The sequence below is a fragment of the Pagrus pagrus genome, assembly GCF_965226575.1.
Source record: "Pagrus pagrus genome assembly, chromosome: 7".
Classification (NCBI taxonomy): domain Eukaryota; kingdom Metazoa; phylum Chordata; class Actinopteri; order Spariformes; family Sparidae; genus Pagrus; species Pagrus pagrus.
In genome coordinates this window covers 7900645-7928369 of record NC_140191.1, presented here as the reverse complement: position 1 = coordinate 7928369, position 27725 = coordinate 7900645, and the positions used below count along the sequence as shown (strand labels likewise).

At 37.8% G+C, this 27725-nt stretch overlaps 2 protein-coding genes and 1 long non-coding RNA gene across 3 annotated transcripts; all 3 read right to left on the bottom strand.

The window, feature by feature from the left end:
* Positions 1-113: 113 nt before the first annotated feature.
* LOC311260089 (myelin-associated glycoprotein-like) lies at positions 114-12328 on the bottom strand (the record flags this gene model as incomplete). The annotated part of the gene is made up of 11 exons (XM_084357601.1): positions 114-382; positions 496-601; positions 767-1063; positions 2567-2830; positions 3264-3319; positions 5444-5558; positions 8599-8862; positions 9745-10032; positions 10192-10530; positions 11783-12070; positions 12229-12328. 11 exons carry the CDS (start codon positions 12326-12328, stop codon positions 274-276), a joined length of 2226 nt encoding a protein of 741 aa, XP_084213727.1. The 3' UTR covers positions 114-273.
* A 67-nt stretch (positions 12329-12395) lies between these two features.
* Positions 12396-15013, bottom strand: LOC311260088 (uncharacterized protein; the record flags this gene model as incomplete). The annotated part of the gene is made up of 5 exons (XM_084357600.1): positions 12396-12401; positions 12485-12567; positions 13847-14134; positions 14523-14648; positions 14968-15013. The coding sequence occupies 5 exons, from the start codon at positions 15011-15013 to the stop codon at positions 12396-12398; spliced, it is 549 nt and encodes a 182-aa protein (XP_084213726.1).
* Positions 15014-17664: 2651 nt separating this feature from the next.
* Positions 17665-19359, bottom strand: LOC311259437. The gene is made up of 3 exons (XR_014622859.1): positions 19287-19359; positions 18122-18227; positions 17665-18001 (listed from the first exon to the last, which is right to left on the bottom strand). It is a non-coding gene; the product is annotated as an uncharacterized lncRNA (long non-coding RNA).
* Between the last annotated feature and the right edge of the window lie 8366 nt (positions 19360-27725).

The following is a 27725-nucleotide window of genomic DNA, read 5'->3' as shown; positions in this document are numbered from 1 at the left end:
GTTTAAAACAAACTTTTTATTGAACTTTTTTCACAATTTTACATTTTTTCATAGAGAAAGTATTTATTTGAGTTACATTTTATACTTGTAATGTTTTGTGAATGTTTCTCCACAGAAAAAATAAAAATCATAAACACTCATAACTAAGTGGGAGTATGAAGCATTTCAGGAGAGAACAAAGTAACAAAGTATGAAGCATGAAAAAATACAATAAAACCTTTAGTTATGTTATCTGATAATCATCAGGCTCATCATCGGAGGAAGCTCACATGGTCATTTTGGAGTTTGGCCAATGACGTCATACTCTGGAGATATGTCTCTACGCTCCAATGACATGTAGGTTGTGTCCTCTTCTTTTGGCTTCACACTCTTTCTCGCTTTCCTTTAAGGAAAAAAGAGAAAAAAGACGTATACTCCTTAACTTTTGTCTTCTATAGATTCTCCTAATGAGCAGAGCTTTCAACAAAATCTTTATAATGGATTGTAATATCATACCAAAGGAACACCACGTAGATTGGCAACAAGACGTTCACACAGAGAGAAACACGAGCAACAGCCAAGAGAAGAAGTCCACTGTACGGTCCAAGGTACTGTTCAGGACCTGTCATAAGAAATAACATAACACTTTAAATACATATTAATTAAATACTACAGTGTGTATATGTGTAGTCATTAGCTGAGTAAAGAAATGAGTATAATGGAAATTCAAGAAATCATGATAGTTTCCAATTTATCAACAGAACTTGTATTCAGCACAAAGACAAACCGTGAGGCTCGAGGCTGTAGACAAAAAACCTCTGAGTAGTTGATCCCAGGGAGTTGGAGCTGTGGCAGAGCAAAGTGGAAAGATCCCTCCGTTGTGGTTGACTCACAATGATGATGCTCCTCAGACCTGAGACGTTTAGAGGCTCACTGCTGATTGCAAACCTGTCAGAGTGATTGACAGGTAACCCATCCAAATACCACTGTAGAGCAGGAGGAGGATTCCCCACAGTCTCACAGGAACAGTTGAGCTGGTCTGCAGTTTGACTGCAGTCATATGAGGACAGGATCTGTGGAGCAACTGTGATGGATGCAGAGAAGACAGACATGAGTCAGCTAAAGTCATGTTTAATCAAGTTTGACCAGATGTGCTGATATAACAAGGTAACTGTTGAAACGTTGAGTGAAGACAATTAATTGAAACACATTGGGGGCTTTATTGTGCTCATTCAATGATGAGTGTTGGATGATGACCAGTTGGTCAACTAGTAACATGTTTACAGTGGTGTTCAAAAGTTTGATATCACTAGTCAAGATACTTGTAATTTGCATTTGTTTTGTATGTAGTAATGTTTTTTTTCTGTCTCTGTGTTTAGAACAGCAATTTTACTTCTGACTGTTTCACTTACTTTCTGAATCCTCAAACCTTCTGATTATTTACAGGTTTATGTTTTCAATGTGGAGTTTTAGACCCCACTGCATGTACCCACTGGATGTGGCAATGTCATTAATGAAGTTTATCAGTTAGAGACTGATCAAAGCATTGACAGGGAATTAATTAAAGTGTTTGACCAGGAGTTGGTGGACAAAGGGAGAAAGATCCAGGTGGCAGTTCACATCAAACACCATAGACCACTTGTGATACTTACATTGAACATCTATTTGACTGATGTTGGACCGTCCAGCTCCAATAGCATTTTCTGCCCTGCAGAAAAAAGGACCACTGTCTCTTGAAGCTTTAATGTTTAAAACATGTCCAGTCCCCATGACAGTCTCCTGGCCTCTGTCAGTTCTGTACCAGGTGTAGTTCTTTACTGCTGGGTTGGCAGCACTGCTGCATGTCAGAGTCACATCAGTGTCTTCTGGTACTGGACCAGAGGGACTGACTGACAGTGTGGTATTTTCGGGTGAATCTGAAGAAAGAGTAATGAATAGTTTGCATCCATTTTAGCCAAGGGTTAAGTTAGTTTTACCAGTGGGTCAACTAGTTACATATTCACAGTGGGGTTAAAAAGTTTGAGATCACCTGGCAAGATACTTCTAATTTGCATTTGTTTTTCATGCAGTACTGATTTTTTTCCGTTACAAATGATAATATCAGCTTAACAATTTGAGTAAGGGAACTCAGCTTGATGTATTGATCTTCTGATTGCGTTGTCACTTTGGGTCTCCCTGATCGTGCTTTGGATACAACTGATGGAGTTTCTGTAAAGTGTTTCTGCCCCTTTAGAAATGTTGAGTCTCGCCATGATTTGATGCTGAAAACACTCCTCTGTGTTTAGAACAACAATTTTACTTCTGACTGTTTCACTTACTTTCTGAATCCTCAAACTTTGATTATTTACAGGTTTATGTTTGCAATGTGAACTTTTAGACCCCACTGCATGTATTTATTTATCTACGCATTTCTCAAATTTTGTTATGTATTGACTTGTGTAAAGATGTGGCAATGTCATTAATGAAGTTCATCAATTAGAAACTGATCAAAGCATCGACAGGGAATTAGTTATCAGTTGGTGGACAAAGGGAGAAAGATCCAGGTGGCAGTTCACATCAAACACCATAGACCACTTGTGATACTTACATTGAACATCTATTTGACTGATGTTGGACCGTCCAGCTCCAATAGCATTTTCTGCCTCGCAGAAAAAAGGACCACTGTCTCTCGAAGCTTTAACGTGTAAAACATGTCCAGTCCCCATGACAGTCTCCTGGCCTCTGTCAGTTCTGTACCAGGTGTAGTTCTTTACTGCTGGGTTGGCAGCACTGCTGCATGTCAGAGTCACATCAGTGTCTTCTGTAACTGGACCAGAGGGACTGACTGACAGTGTGGTGTGTTTGGGTGAATCTGAAGAATATGTAATGAAACAAAAGTATGAACTATATGTGTTACACTATCATTTGTAAGTTCTAATATCTGTGTTCCCTGTATATTGAAGACATTTTCGCCAGGGATGCATATCGAGGACCGGTTCTAAATCGGTAGATACTGATTGGTCAGTACCAAAATAAGCTCCTGGACAAACGGTGCTGCTATCAACATTCATATAAGGTTTATTAATGATAACATACCGTGTCTGGCATGTTCAATGCCTGTTTCCTAATAATGATGCGATGCTGCAGGTGTAATTTTGAAAGATGTGGCAATGTCATTAATGAAGTTTATCAGTTAGAAACCGATCAAAGCATCGACAGGGAATTAGTTATTAGTCGGTGGACAAAGGGAGAAAGATCCAGGTGGCAGTTCACATCAAACACCATAGACCACTTGTGATACTTACATTGAACATCTATTTGACTGATGTTGGACCCTCCAGCTCCAATAGCATTTTCTGCCCTGCAGAAAAAAGGACCACTGTCTCTCAAAGCTTTAATGTGTAAAACATGTCCAGTCCCCATGACAGTCTCCTGGCCTCTGTCAGTTCTGTACCAGGTGTAGTTCTTTACTTCTGGGTTGGCAGTACTGCTGCATGTCAGAGTCACATCAGTGTCTTCTGTCACTGGACCAGAGGGACTGACTGACAGTGTGGTGTTTTGGGGTGAATCTGAAGAAAAAGTAATGAATAGTTTGCAGCCATTTTAGCCAAGGGTTAAGTTAGTTTTACCAGTGGGTCAACTAGTTACATGTTCACAGTGGGGTTAAAAAGTTTGGGATCACCTGGCAAGATACTTCTAATTTGCATTTGTTTTTCATGCAGTACTGTTTTTTTCCATTACAAACGATAATATCAGCTTAACAATTTGAGTAAGGGAACTCAGCTTGATGTATTGATCTGCTGATTGCGTTGTCACTTTGGGTCTCCCTGATCGCGCTTTGGATACAACTGATGGAGTTTCTGTAAAGTGTTTCTGCCCCTTTAGAAATGTTGAGTCTTGCCATGATTTGATGCTGAAAACACCCCTCTGTGTTTAGAACAACAATTTTATTTCTGACTGTTTCACTTACTTTCTGAATCCTCAAACTTTCTGATTATTTACAGATTTATGTTTGCAATGTGGACTTTTAGACCCCACTGCATGTATTTATTAATCTACGCATTTCTCAAATTTTGTTATGTATTGACTTGTGTAAAGATGTGGCAATGTCATTAATGAAGTTCATCAGTTAGAAATCAATCAAAGCATCAACATGGAATTAGTTATTAGTCGGTGGACAAAGGGAGAAAGATCCAGGTGGCAGTTCACATCAAACACCAGGGACCACTTGTGTTACTTACATTGAACATCTATTTGACTGATGTTGGACCGTCCAGCTCCAATAACATTTTCTGCCTCGCAGAAAAAAGGACCACTGTCTCTCAAAGCCGTAATGTTTATAACATGTCCAGTCCCCATGACAGTCTCCTGGCCTCTGTCAGCTCTGTACCAGGTGTAGTTCTTTACTGCTGGGTTGGCAGCACTACTGCATGTCAGAGTCACATCAGTGTCTTCTGGCACTAGACCAGAGGGACTGACTGACAGTGTGGTGTGTTTGGGTGAATCTGAAGAATAAGTAATGAAACAAAAGTATGAACTATGTGTGTTACACTATCATTTGTAAGTTCTAATATCTGTGTTCCCTGTATATTGAAGACATTTTTCACCAGGGATGCATATCAAGGACCAGTTCTAAATTGGTAGATACTGATTGGTCAGTACCAGAATAAGCTCCTGGAAACGGTGCTGCTATCAACATTCATATAAGGTTTATTAATAATAACATACTGTGTCTGGCATGTTCAAATGCCTGTTTCCTATTAATGACAACGCTCCAGATGTAATTTTGATGTTGCATAACTACATGTTTTAGATGTGTGGAAATGTCTCTATAGTGATTGAGCATTTCTGCTACGCATGCAAAAATATGGTCCCACTAACACGGGGCTATGACAAGCACTCAACCCTCCCTGTGTCTCAAAAGTTAACTTGATGACAGCATGAGTGTTGAGCAGTTTCAAGCATGGGTCAAGCTTACGATCTTCACAGCCCTGTGCTCACAGGGCCACATTTGTGTTTGCAGAGTAGAAAGGCTCCCTCATGAAGATGGTTTTCCACTTGCTGATAGTGTCCTGTGTGTTTGTGTTACGTGCACATGTCTGGTTTTTATGTGCACCAGTTTTGAGTCTAATTTAACTCAATAATCTAGTGGGGTGGAGTGCAAAAAATCTCTCTTTTCTGATTACAACATGGGTTTCGACCGGCATTTAAAAGCTAAAGATTGTGACTTTAATATTTAAATAAACCAATCAAGGACAAAATATTATAATTTGTCAATCAGTGTTAGACCTATCAGGGTGTATGGAAAATATACAGGTGTGAAATTTGATACATACACTGAACATCTATTTCACTGATGTTGGATCGTCCAGCTCCTAGAAGATTTTCAGCCTTGCAGAAAAAAGGACCACTGACTTTAGAAGCTGTGATGTTTAAAACATGTCCAGTCCCAATTAAAGTCTCTTGGTCTCCGTCAGCTCTGTACCAGGTGTAGGTTTTCACTGCCGGGTTGGCAACACTACTGCATGTCAGAGTCACAATGCTGTCTTCTGGTACTGGACCAGAGGGACCGACTGACACGGTGGTGTGTTTGGGTGAATCTGGAAAAAGAAATTATGAAATCAGGAAAAAAGAAAATTATTGTAAGTGAACACAGGCCAATATGAAGTTTATCCTTGCCAAAATAATTGTAAATTATAGCTGCTGCGCAGCGATGGGTCGGGTCCGGGCTATTTTTGGCAAATTTAGGCAACTCTGAGGCTGAGCAACAAAGTGTAGAACAGGAAGACAGACAGTTGACATCATAATGTTCATTTTGCATTAGTTGAGGCTTGAACTTACAACCTTTGACACCTAAGTCCATCTTCTATCTCACTTAGTTAACTGGCTAGTGACAGATCATGTGAGGCTTCACAAAGTGAGTAAGCTATACACTGTCATGCAGGCATATTTGTAACCACTGTAAAAATAAAAAAAAATCTCTGCCTCCACATTACCTGTCTCTCACTGTATTATCCATATAGGCAAAAATGCCCCCCAAAAAGATTGGTTTGAAATACTGCTCTCTTGATTTAATCTTTGTTTTGCTGTGATTTTTTTATTTATATGTTTCCCACTCACTGAACTAGATCACTGATCCTGTCTCCTACTCTCAGCTGGATCAACTTTAAGTGATTCTCCTTCTTCAGTTTAAATGGAGGGTGTCAATCAGCATTAAAGCACATTACCGCCACCTATGTTTGGACTGGAATTACATCACCACAAAACAAACACAAAGTAATACAAAATTCAGTTATTAGGAAAAAAATCTGAAAATACACATATTGCATCTAGACAGCATGGACATGTTGGTAATTTGTTTTTAAAAATGATTGATTTGCTCCATAAGTGAATAACTGATGTTTAGCTATGTCATTACTGCATTGACTCCAATTGTTCACATGAAAGAAAAATTTAAAATGCTGTGAACAATTGAGTTTTTGAGGCTCAATTTTTCCTAAATCAAAGGAGGAGAGAGGAAATAGGTTTAAGAAGTTTTACAGTTTTTGAAAAAAAAACTGAGTGATGTACTTCATGATTTTTAATAGGTTTAAATGTACAAAAGTTTCTTCAATATTGAGTTCTGAAGCTGCAGCAAGTATGGTTGATTTGTTATGATTTTTCAAAGTTTTGAACTTTAGACGCTTGCTGTAGCACCACCATCAGGACTATTGGCTTGGGTTTACAGCTGAGGTAATCTGGACCTTTGTGCAGAATTTGGTTAGCTTTCGTCCATGGTCCAGTCCAAGCTAATTGTTTTTATTTAATTCAGAGGCTTGCTGTGATGCCACCGTCAGGACAATTGTCTTGTGTTTCAAGTAGAGGACATCTGATATTTTGATCTGTCATCATCATCATCCTTGCTGGGTCTTGAACCCACAACCCCTGACACCAAGCACCAGCTCCTTACTCACTGAGCTAATTGGCTGGAAGTGAGACCTGCTGTGTGGCTTCATTTGTCAACTCAGGGAGTCACTGTCCGGGCAGCTGTTGTCAAGGCAGATTTAAAAAATGGTCAAAATGTCAGAAATTCTGTTACCTGAACAAAAATCTGATAATACATAAATTGCATCTTGACAGCATGGAAATGTTGGTGATTTGTTTTTAACTTAAAGTGTTTTGCTTCATAAGAGAACATTTGATGTTTAAAAATGCCACTCTTCCATTGACTCCAGTTGTTCCCATGAGAGCAGAATTCAAAATGTTCTCAAAAATTCAGTTTTTCGGATAAAATTCTGATATTTGCCAAACTCCATCAACCATGACTGCAAAATATTCTCAATTTTTTTCAGGAAGATTGAAAATGTATTTAGCAAGAATTTGATAGTATATGTTTACAGTACTGTTTACAGTCAAACATTTTGATGCACTGTAGGCTTAATTTTTGATAAATCAAAAATCCGAGAAACAAGTTTTGTGGAGGACGGTCTGAAGATGCTCTCTAGCAAGTTTGGTGACAATTGGGCAAAAATTGTGGGAGGAGATAGGTTTTATAAGTTTTACAGGTTTTGAAAAAAACTGAGTGATGGACTTCATAATTTGTAATGAGTTTAAGTGGACTAAAGTTTCAGCAGTATTGGGGCTACAGTTTGGTGAAAGTTTCAAAACTGTAGCATGTACTGTTGATTTTGTAGGTATTTTTAAAGTTTTTAAATTTAAAACACTTATTGTGCCCCCCCAGGAGGAATATTGACATGTCCTTGGAATTAAGTAAATCTGGCATGGGGCCGGACATTTCTGTAAAGTTTGGTGAGTTTTCGCCCATGGGAAGTATGACTTCCTCGGAAGAAGAAGAAGAAAGAAAGAAAGAAAGAAAGAAAGAAAGAATTCCTAGGAATACAATAGTGTCCTGGCAGCTTAGCTGCCCGGACCCTAATGATCTGATAATATACCTGTACGCTTAAACACATATTGTAATCACTTTACCTTACATTTGTGTTAGAAAAAACACTTTTTATTGTCTTTCATTTAGGACACACATCTTTAGTTTGTAATACATAAAGTTTTCTCACATCCGATTTTATTTAATTTTTTTTGTGGAGGCACAATGGACAAGCCGAGTATTCAGCCCTGGTAACATGCATATGATGTTGTCATGACTGTTGTGACTGTACATCAGTGAGCTAGACAGCTTTTTAAGCCACTGTTGAGGATGTTCACGACTGTCCTGATTCACTGTTGTCCTGATAACAGAAATTTACCACAGACAACCTATTGTCACAGTTTTTTTTAATCATTTCATTGATTAAATTGCAATTTCATTGCAATTTTTTAATTTGCAATGAAATCATATATCACCCCATCCCTATTTATGGGTTTAACTTTATATTGTAATGAACATTAAGGCAGATTATGTGACAGTTTTTCTTTTGAAGTTGTAATGTCACCATGACACCGCTGTGTAACTGGTGACCGCGACTTGCAAATACCTGTATAAGTACAAGATGGTGAATGATATTTGCTTTTGGTCACTAGTTATTAATGGGTTAACTAGGAAAGCCACCATTATATAAGAGTGCCATTATTTGTAAATCAGTGCACTGTATACAGTGAGACCCATCAGGGTATATAGAACATATAAGTTTGATATTTGATACATACACTGTACATCTATTTGAGTGGTGTTGGATCGTCCAGCTCCACGATCGTTTTCAGCCTTGCAGAAAAAAGGACCGCTGACTTCAGAAGCTGCAATGTTGAAAACATTTCCGGTCCCCATGACAACCTCCTGGCCTCCGTCAGTTCTGTACCAGGTGTAGCTGCTTACTGCCGGGTTGGCAGAACTGCTGCATGTCAGAGTAACAGTGCTGTTCTCTGGTACTGGACCAGAGGGACTGACTGACACTGTGGTGATTTTTGGTGGATCTGAAAAATGACACATTATTTGTATTATTTGTAGGTGTAATGTAATCACATATTAGAAATTAATTAAATAAAGATTATGCCCCATTTTCTTTTTCTGAAGTCGGATTGATGACCCCAAGTTGTAAAAATGCTTCCCAGGTTAAATTGTCTCATTTTGTCTTTTGCGATGTGGATCCTACCCACTCCACTTTGATGACTCAACAAAAGAAAGGATCAATGAAAGGGACAGAACACAGTTTTGTCTTTCTCAGATAGACTTAGTTTATCCTGCCAACAAGCTTTCTTGCTGTGTCTGAACTTCCACCCATCTCTTAGACTGTAACGAATCCTTTACAAATTTATTTGCTTATTTAAATACATTAACATGATTGCTTATATATAATGTTGACATTAAAAATATTGGGTAAAATAGTTTAAATACTAAGCTTACATCTCCCAGATGTGCTCGGTAAATCATTTTAAGATAAATCTTCTCCGCTAGATTTTCTGGGGAATATTGTCCTCTAATGTAAGTGACGGAGGACTGCCAGGACCAGAGTGCTTTCAAAAACCCTCTTGTCTGACCAACAGTCCAAAACCCAGACATTCAGTCTAAAATGTTATAAAAGACAAAAAGGCAGCAAATCCTCATATTTTGAAAACAGGGAACAGTGATTTTTACAATTTCTCTGAAAAAACTAACCAGTGATTAATGACGTTGAATGAACTGTTTTTATTTCATTATTTTATCTGTTTGTTGATCAACTTGAGCGTTATTGGAATAATTGTTTCATCACTGATTCAGACAAAGTCATGAAAACTAAGAGACAAGAGATCAGTTTATAATTATGATGAATTTCAGCAGAGGACAAATTAACTCACATGAAATATCAGCTGTCAAACTTGTGCTAACAGACTGAGAGCTGCCATCTTGTTTGTTGTAGACTGCAGTACAGGAGATTTCCAGTCTGTGATGAAGGCGAGAAGCAGTGAAGGTCAGAACAGACGTCTTGACTTTAGTTCTGTCCTGATTCTCCTGCAGTGACTCCTGAATGTGACCCAGGCTGGAGGACCATGTCAGAGCTGGAGGATGAGACAGACAGGGAGCTGGAGCAGAGCACTTCAAACTCACTGAGGTTCCCTCCTCCACCTTCAGTGTGGACGGAGTCAGAGTCGGTGTGGGTGGATCATCTGGTGGGAAAGTACATTTGGACCAGTCAGTAAATAAACAGTAATATTACTCTCCATCTTTATACTATTAACAAAATACAATAAAAGCAAAACAAGGTCAAAGTAGTTCTACAAGGGAGCTATTGACTGAAGTGTAAGAAGATGGACTTTAAAACCTACCTTTGACTGAAACGTCCAACTTTCTTTGTTTAAAATCATATTTCAGGGCATTGTCGCATTCAAGTCTGAAAAAGAACTTATTGCTGTTCTCAGGTCTCATGTTGTTCAGGGTTGTGGTGCAGTCTCTGTTTTTTAAGTTTCCTGTCAAATGTCCTGTAGTTTGTGGATTCCTGCTGTCAAACACAACAGTCCCTTCATCATTTTTCCACAGTGCTTTACATGTTTCATCCATGTTTGATTTATGTTTGTCCTCTACATCAAAGAAGCAGGGGATGGTCACACAGGATCCACTCAGAACCTCTATAGTCTGCGGCATGAAGATGTCAAACTGTGCAGGCCCTGAAACACAAGACACAAATCTTTGAATAAGAACGAGTGAATACTGCTTTCCTGTAAAGCTCCTGCTTTGTCCTCACATTTTTGTTTTGTGGACTTGTTTCGACTTGAATTCATCATTATGAAGTAAATGTTGTTGCACAATGTAATGTTATAGAATAATGACACTATCAGTGTTCAAATATGTTTCCTTCAAACCTCATTATGCAGTTTTGTCAGTTTTTTTAAATTATTCTTTGAAAAAAAATACTTTTGATTAATCACTTATTAAAATTGTTGACAACTCTTTTTTCTGTATTATGTCTGTTTCTGTTGATGGATTATAAAGGATGCTCGGGTTTGATCGACCACTGATTGTTGCCATCGTAGTGTAATCAGTCACACAGGGTTTGCTGGCAGGACCTAATAAAACTATTAAAACCTATTGAACCAAGAGGGGACTGCAAATCCAAACTGAAATTGACAGTAAAAGAGCTAGTTAGCTGTTAGCTGTTAGCTGTTAGCAGCCAGTGAGCAGTAGAGTCCTGCTGTGTTAGGGAGCCAGCAGCTAACAGAGCTAATAGCTTCCAGCAGAGTGAAACACACAGTAGAGCTGAGAGTTTCTATTTAAAGGAACATGAACTGTTAAACAGTGAACTGCAGTTTAGTGTGACAACACGTTTACAGTAACAGTATTTCAGCTGAGTACAGTTGGAGGTAGAAGTACTTTGAGTTTAGAGTTACAGATACTTTCCATTATTTTACCAAACTTTGTTCAGACATGTAACCAGATACAAGCAGTGAGCAGGTGGTGGAGTAGTGGCTTCAGGGTACAAAGACTGAAACAACTGAGACTGAGACACAGAATGTTTCCCTCATTCTTTGTTACAAACGTCTTTGTCCTGTTTCTTTTTATTAATTCTGTTTTTTATTTTGTGTTGAAATATTTATATACCTATTTCTTTGTCAAGCAAAATAAATATTATTTCTTCATCATTTTATTGGTGCTTTTATTATGCCTCTAATAACTGACAACTATACGTGACAATAAAGTAAAGAAGCATCCTCTTGATTGATGATCAGCATCGGCCAATACTGCTTCCATCAGTTAGTGATTGGTGATCAGCCCCAAAAGTCATGATCAGAGCACCTTTATCACCTAATGTATTAATGGACTGTTTAACTCACTATTTTAGCCCTGATTCAGACTAAATAGAAAAAAAACTAAATGAATTTCACCAGAAAATTAACTCACATGAAATATCAGCTGTCAAACTTGTGCTAACAGACTGAGAGCTGCCATCTTGTTTGTTGTAGACTGCAGTACAGGAGATTTCCAGTCTGTGATGAAGGCGAGAAGCAGTGAAGGTCAGAACAGAGGTCTTGACTTTAGTTCTGTCCGGATTCTCCTGCAGTGACTCCTGAATGTGACCCAGGCTGGAGGTCCATGTCAGAGCTGGAGGATGAGACAGACAGGGAGCTGGAGCAGAGCACTTCAAACTCACTGAAGTTCCCTCCTCCACCTTCAGTGTGGACGGAGTCAGAGTCGGTGTGGGTGGAACATCTGGTGGGAAAGTACATTTGGACCAATCAGTAAATAAACAGCAATCATTACTCTTCATCTTTATACTATTTACAAAATACAATAAAAGAAAAACAAGGTCAAAGTAGTTCTAAGGGAGCTATTGACTGAAGTATAAGAAGATGGACTTTAAAACCTACCTTTGACTGAAACGTCCAACTCTCTTTGTCTAAAATTATATTTCAGGTCATTGTCGCAATCAAGTCCGAAAAAGTACTTATTGCTGTTCTCAGGTCTCATGTTGTTCAGGGTTGTGGTGCAGTCTCTGTTTTTTAAGTTTCCTGTCAAATGTCCTGTAGTTTGTGGATTACTGCTGTCAAACACAACAGTCCCTTTATCATTTCTCCACAGTGCTTCACATGTTTCATCCACGTTTGATTTGTGTGTGTCCATTACATCAAAGAAGCAGGGGATGGTCACACAGGATCCACTCAGAACCTCTATAGTCTGCGGCATGAAGATGTCAAACTGTGCAGGCCCTGAAACACAAGACACAAATCTTTGAATAAGAACAAGTGAATACTGCTTTCCTGTAAAGCTCCTGCTTTGTCCTCACATTTTTGTTTTGTAGATTTTTTTTCGACTTGAATTCATCATTATGAAGTAAATGTTGTTGCACAATGTAATGTTACAGAATAATGACACTATCAGTGTTCAGATGTGTTCCCTTCAAACCTCATTATGCAGTTTTGTCAGTTTTTTAAAATTATTCTTTGAAAAAAAATACTTTTGATTAATCACTCATTAAAATTGTTGACAACTCTTTTTTCTGTATTATGTCTGTTTCTGTTGATGGATTATAAAGGATGCTCGGGTTTGATCGACCACTGATTGTTGCCATCGTAGTGTAATCAGTCACACAGGGTTTGCTGGCAGGACCTAATAAAACTATTAAAACCTATTGAACCAAGAGGGGACTGCAAATCCAAACTGAAATTAGCAGGAAGAGAGCTAGTTAGCTGTTAGCTGTTAGCAGCCAGTGAGCAGTAGTGTCCTGCTGTGTTAGGGAGCCAGCAGCTAATAGAGCTAATAGCTTCCAGCAGAGTGAAACACACAGTAGAGCTGAGAGTTTCTATTTAAAGGAACATGAGGTGTTAAACAGTGAACTGCAGTTTAGTGTGAAAACACAACACGTGTACAGTTGGAGGTAGAAGTACTTTGAGTTTAGAGTTACAGATACTTTCCATTATTTTACCAAACTTTGTTCAGACATGTAACCAGATACAAGCAGTGAGCAGGTGGTGGAGTAGTGGCTTCAGGGTACAAAGACTGAAACAACTGAGACTGAGACACAGAATGTTTCCCTAATTCTTTGTTACAAAAGTCTTTGTCCTGTTTCTTTTTTCTTAATTCTGTTTTTTATTTTCTTTTTTTACAATTTTTTATTTGAGTTAAAATATTTATATACCTATTTCTTTGCTAAGCAAAATAAATATTATTTCCTCAACCTTTTAATGGTGCTTTTATTATGCCTCTAATAACTGATAACTATACGTGACAATAAAGTAAAGAAGCATCCTTTTGATTGATGATCAGCCTCTGCCAATACTGCTTCTGAGTGATTGGTGATCAGCCCCAAAAGTCATGATCAGAGCACCTTTATCACCTGATGTATTAATGGACTGTTTAACTCACTGTTTCAGCCCTGATTCAGACTAAATAGAAAGTATGAGACAAGGGATAAATTATGTAGGTTAAAATTATGATGATTATGATGTCACCAGAGAAGAAACTCACATGAAATATCAGCTGTCAAACTTGTGCTAACAGACTGAGAGCTGCCATCTTGTTTGTTGTAGACTGCAGTACAGGAGATTTCCAGTCCGTGATGAAGGCGAGAAGCAGTGAAGGTCAGAACAGAGGTCTTGACTTTAGTTCTGTCCTGATTCTCCTGCAGTGACTCCTGAATGTGACCCAGGCTGGAGGACCATGTCAGAGCTGGAGGATGAGACAGACAGGGAGCTGGAGCAGAACACTTCAAACTCACTGAGGTTCCCTCCTCCACCTTCAGTGTGGACGGAGTCAGAGTCGGTGTGGGTGGATCATCTGGTGGGAAGGTACATTTGGACCAGTTAGTAAATAAACAGTAATCATTACTCTCCATCTTTATTTTATTTGCAAAATGCAGTAAATGCAACACAAGGTCAAAGTAGTTCTAGAAAGGAGCTTATAACTGAAGTGTTGGTAAATGGACTGTAAAACCTACCTGTGACTGAAATGTGCAACTTTTGGCCAATATTACTATATTTGAGGCGATTGTCACATTCCACTCTCAAGTAATAATCTCTGCTGTTCTCAGGTCTCATGTTGTTCAGGGTTGTGGTGCAGTCTTTTCTTTTTAAGTCTCCTTTCAGTTCTCCTTGTATTGCACTTGATTGTGGATTCCTGCTGTCAAAGAAAGCTTTTAAATGATAATTTTGCCACAGTGCTCTACATGTTTCATCAAGGTGTGAGTTATAGTCGTCTGCTACATCAAAGGAGCAGGGGATGGTCACACAGGATCCACTCAGAACCTCTATAGTCTGTGGTATAATGGCCTCGAATCGTCCACACAGGGCACCTGAAACACAAGACACAAATCTTTGAATATGTTCAAGTGAATACTGCTTTACAGTAATAGAAGGACATTTTATCATTTGGTTGCTTTGCTTAAATCTCAGCACTATACCTTTGATCATGAAATAATCCAAAATAAACATTCTTAATGTTTAGATAAAAATACAAATTTTCTCAGAGAAAAAAAACTTTTATTTCACTCCATCCTCTATTTGCTGCAGCATGTATTACAGATCATGTACTCTGGGGTGAATGTCTGATTAACGTGACATATTTATAGTTTTTATAATCATCGATCCAAATGTGAATGAACTTCAACTCACTTTGCAGCAGACAGCCAATGAGAAGGACAGTCAGAGCTGCAGCCATCTCTGTGTGTCAGGAGAGGCAGAAACTCTGGAGAAGACACATGGAACAATTCACATCTTTAGTACATTTCATCTTTCGTCAACTCACATTTTTAGAGTTGTGTTTGTAGGCCACTGTTGAGTACAATATTTGCCGAGGTTGCAGATTGAGAAATGTTTTGTGACCCTATATTCCTTTTTTGATCAATGTCAATGTAGAAAAGGCTCCAAAGACGACTGTAGAGGATTCTGAGACACTGACAGTCAACTGAATCACAAGATGATTTATTTCTATAATTAAAAGGCAGCTGACAAAATATAATTAATTTTAAAAGGGTAGGTGTAATCAGCTAAGGCTTTAGCCTAAACCTTTTAGGTCCTGTTTTGTTTATTGGTTTTTGTTTGTTTGTTTGTCTGTTTGTTTGATTTGTTTTTATGAAGCTAGAAAGCATTTAGTCAATTAATTGTCTATCTACCAGTGTATTTGCGTTTTATATATTGGAAATTACCAAAATAAATCAAACTAAACTAAACTCATGATTACATTATTCTAGGTACCGAGCACACGTATTTATCATTCTTAGTAAAATGGGGACGTCTTACTGCCTTTAAATCACTTCATTTAAAAACTTTGACTGAACAATTAAATTACTCATTACCAATCTTTTTAAATCTTACAAATTTGCCAGACTTTTATGAAGTTTTGCTGAGTAAGTTTTACTTAACAAAGGGTAACGGACTGTTTCATTGTTTCCACTCACTGTGAGGAATTTGCAAAAACAAATTACTGTCAGACACTTCGAACATCGAACAGGAACACAGGAAGCTATACTATGTGTTGCAGGTAAGAGTGATAAACATATTGCATATTTTATTTGTGTATTTTTATGTATTTACAAAGCTTTAATTTGTGTAGGGCAAAAATACACACAAGTGACAATGTTGAAAAATAGAAAATACAAATACAAAAACACAACTTAAACATTTTAGTGTTTAATAGAAATGTTCCCACCTTTCACAAAGTTTTCACAAAGTTTTCACAGTTTCAATGTTTTTTTCTTTTCTATTTTTGAAATTGTTCATTGATCTGAAGTCGAGTTGATGTGTCATATGAGTTACGGTGACTTACCTTTTCTTCAGATCTCACAGTACACGATGAAGATGAACAGAGAAGAGAAGTTCCTTCAGAGTTGTGCTGCTTTTTCAAACGTCCTTCAAGAGTTGACTTGAAAATGAGGAAGTCACAGAAGTGCACATGGGTGTGACGGCAAGAAAAAACAAGGTTTTTATCGGAAATGTTTTGTTTTTTTCGTCCCAAATGTGTCTTGATCCTAGTTTTCACTTTACTGATCACAAAAAGCCTTTTGATCTAAATATTCACCTAAAAGTGTTTGTAGCACTGGCCTGATGAGGGGAATTTCTGCAAATGAATTATACATGAAAAAATGTGTAATTAGCCTTTATTGTCACAGTGATTTATACCGTTACTATAAAAACAATAACAATGTTATATTTTATACTGAAAGCCCACCAATTTACCTGCAGCGATGCAATGTGGTTCGCCTGGCTGCAGATTGACACTTAACCCTACATTGCTCTTGATGGCTGTTCCATCAGGGCGTGAGCAAATGTGTGAATGGCTGCTTCAGCCTCCGTCATCAGTGTATAAATATGTGTATGTGTGGGTGAATGTGGCAGATGTTGCACTTACCATGAGAACATTAATATGCAAAGTGAATGACTAAAACATAACTGTTAAAGGGTTACTCCCAACAATTTTATACATCAAAGTGTGTTTACAGGTCTTGGGGAGTACTACTGTACTGTACTTTACTGTACTGTACTGTACTGTACTGCTGTATGTGAAAAATGTAGTATAAGGTTTTTTGTGGCTCCATAGGAAGCTGCATGTAATCTGATAAATTCCCTTAAGTGATGTCACTCAGTGGCTAAATTGCATTGTGGGTAATGTAGGCAGCACATTTTGAAGGAGTGCCATACTAGAACAGTGGACTGATTTTCCAAACCTGGTGCCTACATTACCCACAGTGCAACTGAGCCACTGAGTGACATGAAAATGGCTTGGTAGGGTTCAGGAAAAGATCATGTTTTGTGTTGAAATGATGATGTGAAGATTCAAGGACCTTTATTTTCATGATTACAACAACACACACTTGGTTAAACATGTTAAATGATTGTGGTCATGCTTTAAAAAACTACCAAAACAAGTGCTGTCATTGTTCTTGGGAGGACAGTCTCTAGTACTGCTAGATGAAGCTCATTGTAGGAAAGTGATGAAATAACAAGAAATATTTCAGTGAAGTATTCAAATAATGAACAAAGCACTCAGTGGATGTGGCCACAGTCATTTTGTAATTACACTTTGTTTCTGAGACTTGTTTCTTCGATCAAGTGTCACATGGATCCTGTCCTCTTTATTTTCCTTCACAATATTTCATGTCCTATTAAGAAAATCAAGAGAAAGACGTCTGTCTCCTCATTCAAACTGTATTTTCTGGTCTAAATCAAACCTACTACTCCAGACCTGCAGAGCTTCAAGACCAACAAAAGTGAAAACCTCACTACCTCAAACATTAACATAGAGTGTAATCAGTCACACTACAATGAAGTTTAAAACAAACTTTTTATTGAAAATTTTTTTTCACAATTTTACATGAGCGTTTTCGTAGAGAAAGTATTTATTTGAATTACATTTTATACTTGTAATGTTTTGTGAATGTTTCTCCACAGAAAAAATAAAAATCATAAACACTCATAACTAAGTGGGAGTATGAAGCATTTCAGGAGAGAGCAAAGTAACAAAGTATGAAAAATACAATAAAACCTTTAGTTTTGTTATCTGATAATCATCAGGCTCATCATCGGAGGAAGCTCACATGGTCATTTTGGAGTTTGGCCAATGACATCATACTCTGGAGATATGTCTCTACGCTCCAATGACATGTAGGTTGTGTCCTCTTCTTTTGGCTTCACACTCTTTCTCGCTTTCCTTTAAGGAAAAAGGAGAAAGAAACATGTATACTCCTTAATTGTTGTCTTCTGTAGACCATCCTTCTCTTAATCAGCAGAGCTTTCAACAAAACCTTAATAATCTATTGTAATATCATACCAAAGGAACACCACGTAGATTGCGAGCAAGACGTTCACACAGAGAGAAACACCAGCAACAGCCAAGAGAGGAAGTCCACTGTACGGTCCAAGATACTGTTCAGGACCTGTCATAAGAAATAACATAACACTCATCATATCACTTTTGAGGGTTACTTTTATTCAACAGTGGCTCAGTCATCCTGTATACATAGCCTGTGATACATTTTTCAATTATTAGCAAGGCAGTAGAAATTAGTATTGAGGGTATTTCTTATTCTAGATTTTAAATAAATATTAAGGAAATACTACAGTGTGTATATGTGTAGTCATTAGCTGAGTAAAGAAATTAGTACAATGGAATTTTTTTTTTTTTTTAAATGTTTGTAATTAATGAATTAATTAATCATTTTCACTGGTGTGTTTCAGTGAATCTGAAAAAACAAGTGAAAAAACATACATTTTGTTGGTGAGTTACACAGCCAGAGTACCTTTTTATATCTGTTTTCTCAGTCTTGAGGCGTTACAGTCAGTATGTGCCTCCTTACACTTTCGTGCTTTCTAATCCAGACAGTGTTACTCAGAGAACTGAGTTTGCAATGTGAAATATTGTCACAATGAATTGATAAGAGGTTGTGAGTGACAACAGTAGATGTTTCATCAGAGGTCAGCAGAGATGTGATGTACTATTCTCGCAAAAACCCTGAAAGTAGCACACACCAAAACTGACATACATTGTGCAAGGAGTGAAGCTATTATACAGATCAACCAATCATCATATGCATTTTATCAAGTATCAAAGTCAAAACATCGCGAGTTAACCACCAGAGATTTAACCTTAAATGGCTGACAGAGTGATAAATGCCAGTGTCAACTCATTTTTACTCACTTTTCATTTGAAGTAGTGTTAATTGGTCCAGTTCATTATCTAGCAGTAAAGTGTGAATCTGGTGTCCAAATACCTGCATAGTAAGGTGTGTACTGTGTGCTTATATATGTATATGTACAGCACATGAGATGAATAAAAGGCCACATAACAACACAGGGGCGCTACAAACCTTAACTCAGTGACCTTGAATGTCTAAATACAACAATTAGTGACAATTTTATAAATAAATCAGATTATTGTAAACTTGCTAGATTGATCAGGATGTATAGAACATATAGGTTTAAAATTTGATACTTACATTGAACATCTATTTCACTGATGTTGGATCGTCCAGCTCCGAGAACATTTTCAGCCTTACAGAAAAAAGGACCACTGAGTTTAGAAGCTGTGATGTTTAAAACCTGTCCAGACCCAATAAACGTCTCCTGGCCTCCGTCAGCTCTGTACCAGGTGTAGTTCTTTACTGCTGGGTTGGCAGTACTGCCGCATGTCAGAGTCACAATGTTGTCTGGTGGTACTGGACCAGAGGGACTGACTGACAGTGTGGTGTGTCTGGGTGAATCTGAAAAGGAATTATTTAAACAAGATAAAAAATGTTTAATTATTTATGAGTGTAATGTAATCTGATAGTTGCAGTAAGTAACAGTACTGAAACCTTTTTGTTACTGCTGACTCCGGAGTGCAAATGCCAGTATAAGTACAACACGGCAACAAGTATTTCCTGTGTTCTCTAGTAGTTAACAAGGAAAGTCACTTTTAAAAGATTGACAAGCCTGTATTATCCTAAAAGTAGTGACCTTAAATATGTAATGATCAATAGCATAATTTGTAAATCAGTGCACTGTATACAGTGAGACCCATCAGTGTATATACAACATATACATTTGAAATTTGATACATACGCTGTACATCTATTTGCGTGGTGTTGGATCGTCCAGCTCCATGATCGTTTTCAGCCTTGCAGAAAAAAGGACCGCTGACTTCAGAAGCTGCAATGTTTAAAACATTTCCAGTCCCCATGACAACCTCCTGACCTCCGTCAGCTCTGTACCAGGTGTAGCTGCTTACTGCCGGGTTGGCAGAACTGCTGCATGTCAGAGTAACACTGCTGTTCTCTGGTTCTGGACCAGAGGGACTGACTGACACTGTGGTGTGTTTGGGTGAATCTGAAGAATAAGTCATGAAACAGAAAAAATAATATGTGTTACATTGTCTTTTGTAAGTTTTAATATCTGTGTTCCATGATTGTTTTCCTCTTGCTGATAGTGTCCTGTGCGCTTCTATTACGTGCACGCGCCTGGTTTTTATGTGCACCAGTTTTGAGTCTAATTTAACTCAATAATCTAGTGGGGTGGAGTGCAAAAAAGCTCTCTTGTTTGATTACATCATGGGTTTCGACTGGCATTTTAAAACCTAAATATTGTGACCTTAATATCTAAATAAACCAATCAAGGACTAAATATAATTTGTGAATCAGTGCTCTGCATACAGTTAGACCTCTCAGGGTGTAAGGAAAATATACAGGTGTGAAATTTGATACATACACTGAACATCTATTTCACTGATGTTGGATCGTCCAGCTCCTAGAAGATTTTCAGCCTTGCAGAAAAAAGGACCAATGACTTTAGAAGCTGTGATGTTTAAAACATGTCCAGTCCCAATTAAAGTCTCTTGGCCTCCGTCAGTTCTGTACCAGGTGTAGGTTTTCACTGCCGGGTTGGCAACACTACTGCACGTCAGAGTCACAATGCCGTCTTCTGGTACTGGACCAGAGGGACCGACTGACACTGTGGTGTGTTTGGGTGAATCTGAAAAAGAAATTATTAAATCAGGAAAAAAGAAAATTATTGTAAGTGAGCACAGGTCAATGTGAAAGTTTATCCTGGCCAAAATCATTGTACATAACTAAATGATCTCATAATATAGGTGTACGCTTAAAGCTCTTAAAATGGCACAAATACATACTGGACTCATTTTACCTTACATTTGTTTAAGAAACAACACTTTTTATTGCATCTCAATTAGGACACACATCTTTAGTTTGGAATCCTTAAGTTTTCTCACATCCGATTTTAATTGTTTTTTTTGTGGCGGGCACAATGGACAAGCCGAGTATTCAGCCCTGGTAACATGCATATGATGTTGTCATGACTGTTGTGACTGTACATCAGTGAGCTAGACAGCCTTTTTAAGCCACTCTTGAGGATGTTCACGACTGTCCTGATTCACTGTTGTCCTGATAACAGAAATGTATCACATTTTGTCACATTTTTTTTAATCAAGATTTACAATGAAATCATATATCACCCTTCATTATTTGTGTGTAACTTTATATTGCAATGAAAATTAAGGCAGATTATGTCACAATTTTAATACCTGTATAAGTACAAGATGGTAACTAATATTTGCTTTTGGTCACTGGTTATTAATGGGTTAACTAGGAAAGCCACAATTATATAACAGTGCCATTATTTGTAAATCAGTGCACTGTATACAGTGAGACCCATCAGGGTATGTAGAACGTATACATTTGAAATTTCATACATACGCTGTACATCTATTTGGGTGGTGTTGGATTTTCCAGCTCCAAGATCGTTCTCAGCCTTGCAGAAAAAAGGACCGCTGACTTCAGAAGCTCTAATTTCTAAAACATTTCCAGTCCCCATGACAACCTCCTGACCTCCATCAGCTCTGTACCAGGTGTAGCTGCTTACTGTCGGGTTGGCAGAACTGCTGCATGTCAGAGTAACACTGCTGCTTTCTGGTACTGGACCAGAGGGACTGACTGACAGTGTGGTGTTTTTTGGTGGATCTGAAAAATGACACATTATTTGTGTTATTTATACAGTAGTTGTAATGTAATCACATATTTGAAATTAAATGAATAAAGATTATGCCCGATTTTCTTTTTCTGAAGTCTGATTGCTGAACCCATGTTGTAAAAATGCTTTCCAGGTAAAAATTGTCTCATTTTGTCTTTTGCGATGTGGATCCAAACTCATGAAAACTAAGAGACAAGAGATCAGTTTATAATTATGATGAATTTCAGCAGACGACAAATTAACTCACATGAAATATCAGCAGTCAAACTTGTGCTAACAGACTGAGAGCTGCCATCTTGTTTGTTGTAGACTGCAGTACAGGAGATTTTCAGTCTGTGATGAAGGTGAGAAGCAGTGAAGGTCAGAACAGAGGTCTTGACTTTAGTTCTGTCCGGATTCTCCTGCAGTGACTCCTGAATGTGACCCAGGCTGGAGGTCCATGTCAGAGCTGGAGGATGAGACAGACAGGGAGCTGGAGCAGAGCACTTCAAACTCACAGAGGTTCCCTCCTCCACCTTCAGTGTGGACGGAGTCAGAGTCGGTGTGGGTGGATCATCTGGTGGGAAAGTACATTTGGACCAGTCAGTAAATAAACAGTAATCATTACTCTTCATTTTTATACTATTTACAAAATACAATAAAAGCAAAACAAGGTCAAAAAATTAGTTCTACAAGGGAGCTACTGACTGAAGTATAAGAAGATGGACTTTAAAACCTACCTTTGACTGAAACGTCCAACTTTCTCTGTAGAAAATTATATTTCAGGCCATCACAATCAAGTCTGAAAAAGTACTTATTGCTGTTCTCAGGTCTCATGTTGTTCAGGGATAAGGTGCAGTCTCTGTTTTTTAAGTTTCCTGTCAAATGTCCTGTAGTTTGTGGATTACTACTGTTAAACACAACAGTCCCTTCATCATTTCTCCACAGTGCTTTACATGTTTCATCCAAGGTTGATTTATATATGTCCTCTACATCAAAGAAGCAGGGGATGGTCACACAGGATCCACTCAGAACCTCTATAGTCTGCGGCATGAAGATGTTAAACTGTCCACACAAGGGACCTGAAACACAAGACACAAATCTTTGAATAAGAACAAGTGAATACTGCTTTACAGTAATGAGGACATTTTACTGTTGGGTTGCTTTGATAGAATCTCAGCACCTTGACTTTATTCATAAAATAATCCAAAGTGCCTGTAAAGCTCCTGCTTTGTCCTCACATTTTTTTGTTTTGAAGATTTTTTTCGACTTGAATTCATCATTATGAAGTAAATGTTGCACAATGTAATGTTATAGAATAATGACACTATCAGTGTTCAGATATGTTCGCTTCAAACATCATTTTCAAAGATCAATTTTGTCAGTTTTTTAAAAATATTCTTTGAAAAAAAAATACTTTTGATTAATCACTTATTAATATTGTTGACAACTATTTTTTCTGTATTATGTCTGTTTCTGTTCACGTGATGTTTCTGTTGATGGATTATAAAGGATGCTCGGGTTTGATCGACCACTGATTGTTGCCATCGTAGTGTAATCAGTCACACAGGGTTTGCTGGCAGGACCTAATAAACCTATTAAAAACACATTGAAAATTAATATGAATCCAATAACCCCTATTTCAACAATCTGGGAAGCATTTAAAGCAACCTGTAGGGGTTGGATTATTAGCTATGCATCATATAAAAATAAGGAGAAACTGAGGAAGAAAACTGAATTGTTATCAAAGCTTAAAGACCTGGAGTCTAAACATATGAGAGACCCAATGAGCACGTCTTTAAAACAAGAATTATTTTTGACAAAGGCTGAGGCACAAGCAATGTTACAGGAGGAATCTGCTTTTTCATTATATAAATTGAGAAGGACATATTATGAAAATGGGGAAAAGGCAGGGAAAATGTTAGCATATCAATTGAAAAAACTAGAACAAAAACACTCTATTTACTCTCTAAGGGATAGCAATGGTATGATCATTAAGGATCAGGGGACTATTAATGATACCTTTAGGAGCTATTTTACATGCTTGTACAAATTTGAATATAAGGTCAAACAACATGATTTAAATAATTTCTTCAATAATCTATCCTTGCCGAAATTGAGGGAAGAAGATAAAGAAAATTTGGAAGCTCCCATTTCAGAAGAAGAAATTCATAATACAATTAAATATTTAGCAAATAGTAAAGCACCGGGTAATGATGGTTATACTGGGGAATTCTTTAAATGTTTTTCAAGAGATATTATGCCTTTGCTTCTTTGCTTGTATAATAATGCTTTAGAGGAACAGGTTATGTCACCAACAATGCGAACAGCCATCATATCATTGTTGCCAAAACCTGGTAAGGACCACACAGATGTTAAAAATTACAGACCGATAAGTTTGCTTAACAATGATTATAAAATCTTTGCAAAATTATTAGCAAAACGGTTAGAAAAAGTGGTTCCATATTTAATTCATGTAGATCAAGCTGGCTTTATCTCGGGGCGGCTCTCAGCCAACAATATGAGAAGGCTTCTACAAATCATGCAAATGGCTAGCCAGCTCCAGCATCCAGTGGTCGCAGTATCACTGGATGCTGAGAAAGCGTTTGATCGCATTGAGTGGCCTTACTTGTTTGATACCCTGGGTAGATATGGCTTTGGTCCAAAGTGGGTTCAGTGGATCAGAGCACTGTACAAAGAACCTGTTTCAGCAGTAAAGAGCAATGGTATCATTTCAGCTCCTTTTCAACTATTCCGTTCTACTAGACAAGGGTGTCCTTTATCCCCTTTACTTTTCATTTTATCTTTAGAACCATTAGCATGTGCAATCCGACAAGACAAAGAAATCAAAGGTGTTTCAATTAATGATCATGATTTTAAGTTAAATATGTATGCGGACGATATTTTGTTGACTTTATCTGAACCATCACACTCTATACCAAGAGTTTTAGAAATTATAAATTCTTTTGGCAGCCTTTCAGGCTATAAAATAAACTGGACCAAAAGCGAAGCCATACCGTTAAACATTTTTACACATGTTACTGATCTTGGTCCTGCTCCTTTTGTTTGGAAATCAGAAGGCATGAAATATCTGGGAGTGAAAATCAGATCACCCATCAATGAAATGTTTGACCTAAACGCAAAACCTTTAATAGGTACCATTAAAGAGGACCTTAAAAGGTGGTCTGCTCTCCCTCTGTCTTTATGGGGTAGGGCAGAAGTGCTGAAGATGAACGTTCTTCCAAGACTGACTTTTTTAATCTCCTCTCTTCCTATGTTTATTCAAAAATCATGGTTTGATAATGTCAACACAATGTTCTCCTCTTTTCTATGGAACAACAAAAAGCCCAGAATTAACCAGAAAAAATTATCTCTACCAAGAGACAAAGGGGGGCTGGGAATACCAGACGTGTATTTGTATTATCTTGCATTTAATGCCAGGTATTCACTTACTTGGGGCTATAAAAAGAGTAGAGATAGAGGAAGCTGGGATTGGTTGGAAGATCAGCTTGTAAAAGAGAAGTCCAAATTTACATCATTGTCCTCACTTTGGTATACTCCTATTTCACCAAAAAAAATGGATAATTGCATTATTAGGTTTTCATGTAGCATAAGCAAAGAGATTCAGAAAAGAATAGATATTACAAGATCAGCTCTGCCATCCTCCCCAATATGGTATAATACTGCCTTTAAGGCAGCTGGGAATCCATTGTTTAATGCTGTATGGTATAATCTTAACATCACTGACATTTCTCAAATTGTAGAGAACAAAGAAATTCTCCCGTTTGGGGAACTCAGAAAAAGATATGATTTAAACAAAAATTGTTTTTTTCAGTATGTCCAGTTAAAATCAATTATTTCCAAATTCCCCAAGGAATATTTTGATTATAATTATGAGATAGACAAAAAACTTCGATCCTTAATATCAAACAGAGGAGCAGTCTCAGGTCTATATAAGCTTTTGCTTCACTCCTCTGCAAACCCTAACATAAGAACCCAGTCACAATGGGAATTTGACTTAGGGGTCAAATTCACATCTGCAGAGTGGGAATACATCTGGCGTGATTTTAAAGCTATTTCAAAGTCAGTCAGAGGTAGAGTAATCCAATTAAAAATCCTCCATAGAGCGTACATCACTCCCTCTAGACTTAAAAACATAGATCCCAGTGTTTCGAACCTTTGTTGGCGTAACTGCGGACAAGTGGGAACGCTGGTTCATATGTTGTGGCAGTGTCCTATAATTAAATGTTTTTGGACAGAAGTCTGTAAATTAATTTCAAGGTTTGTTGATGTTGAGATTGTACCATGTCCAGCTGTGTGTCTGTTGGGACGCAGAGCGGCTCAGCTGAAAACGAAGGAACAAAGGAGGATGACTGGTTTGGCCTTTTTGGCTGTGAAGCGATTGATTCTGATGAACTGGAAAGTTCACAGACCAAGATGTTTTTCATTGGAGGAGTGGGTCTCTGAATTTTTTAACCTCCTGGGTATGGAGCGGGTGGCCGACACGTTGAATGACACTGGGTTCAGGATCAGAGACATTTGGAACCAGGTGCGGAAGCGCCTATTATCATCACAAATGTTATTCTGAAGGACTTTAAAAGTAGTTAAATGTGTCTGTGTTCTCTCTCTTGTTCTGTGTGTCTTATATGATCTGAAATCACACTTGGCACGCACTGTATATTTCCCCTTTATGTGATGTTGTTGTGAAATGTCTGTGTTTCGTTGTTGTTATTGTTGCTGTGTGGTTTGTACTGTGTGTCTTTTGTCTGTATGTACTCATAAAAATTAAATTAAAAAAAAATTAAAAAAATAGCTTCCAGCAGAGTGAAACACACAGTAGAGCTGAGAGTTTCTATTTAAAGGAACATGAAGTGTTAAACAGTGAACTGCAGTTTAGTGTGACAACACAACACGTTTACAGTAACAGTATTTCAGCTGAGTACAGTTGGAGGTAGAAGTACTTTGAGTTTAGAGTTACAGATACTTTACATTATTTTACCAAACTTTGTTCAGACATATAACCAGATACAAGCAGTGAGCAGGTGGTGGAGTAGTGGCTTCAGGGTACAAAGACTGAAACAACTGAGACTGAGACACAGAATGTTTCCCTCATTCTTTGTTACAAAAGTCTTTGTCCTGTTTCTTTTTTCTTAATTCTGTTCTTCATTTTGTGTTAAAATATTTATATACCTATTTCTTTGTCAAGCAAAATAAATATTATTATTTTCTCAACATTTTAATGGTGCTTTCAATATGCCACTAATAACTGACAACTATATGTGACAATAAAGTAAAGAAGCATCATTTTGATTGATGATCAGCATTGGCCAATAATGCTTAGATCAATTACTGATTGGTGATCAGCCCCAAAAGTCACGATCGGAGCACCTTTATCACCTAATGTAATATTTGGACTGTTTAATTCACTGTTTCAGCCCTGATTCAGACTTTTTTTTTTTTTTTTTTAAATGACAAGAGATCAATTATAATGTGTATGATGAATACAGAGAACAAACTCACATGAAATTTCAGCCGTCAAACTTGTGCTAACAGACTGAGAGCTGCCATCTTGTTTGTTGTAGACTGCAGTACAGGAGATTTCCAGTCTGTGATGAAGGCGAGAAGCAGTGAAGGTCAGAACAGAGGTCTTGACTTTAGTTCTGTCCGGATTCTCCTGCAGTGACTCCTGAATGTGACCCAGGCTGGAGGTCCATGTCAGAGCTGGAGGATGAGACAGACAGGGAGCTGGAGCAGAGCACTTCAAACTCACTGAGGTTCCCTCCTCCACCTTCAGTGTGGACGGAGTCAGAGTCGGTGTGGGTGGATCATCTGGTGGGAAAGTACATTTGGACCAGTCAGTAAATAAACAGTAATATTACTCTTCATCTTTATACTATTTACAAAATACAATAAAAGCAAAACAAGGTCAAAGTAGT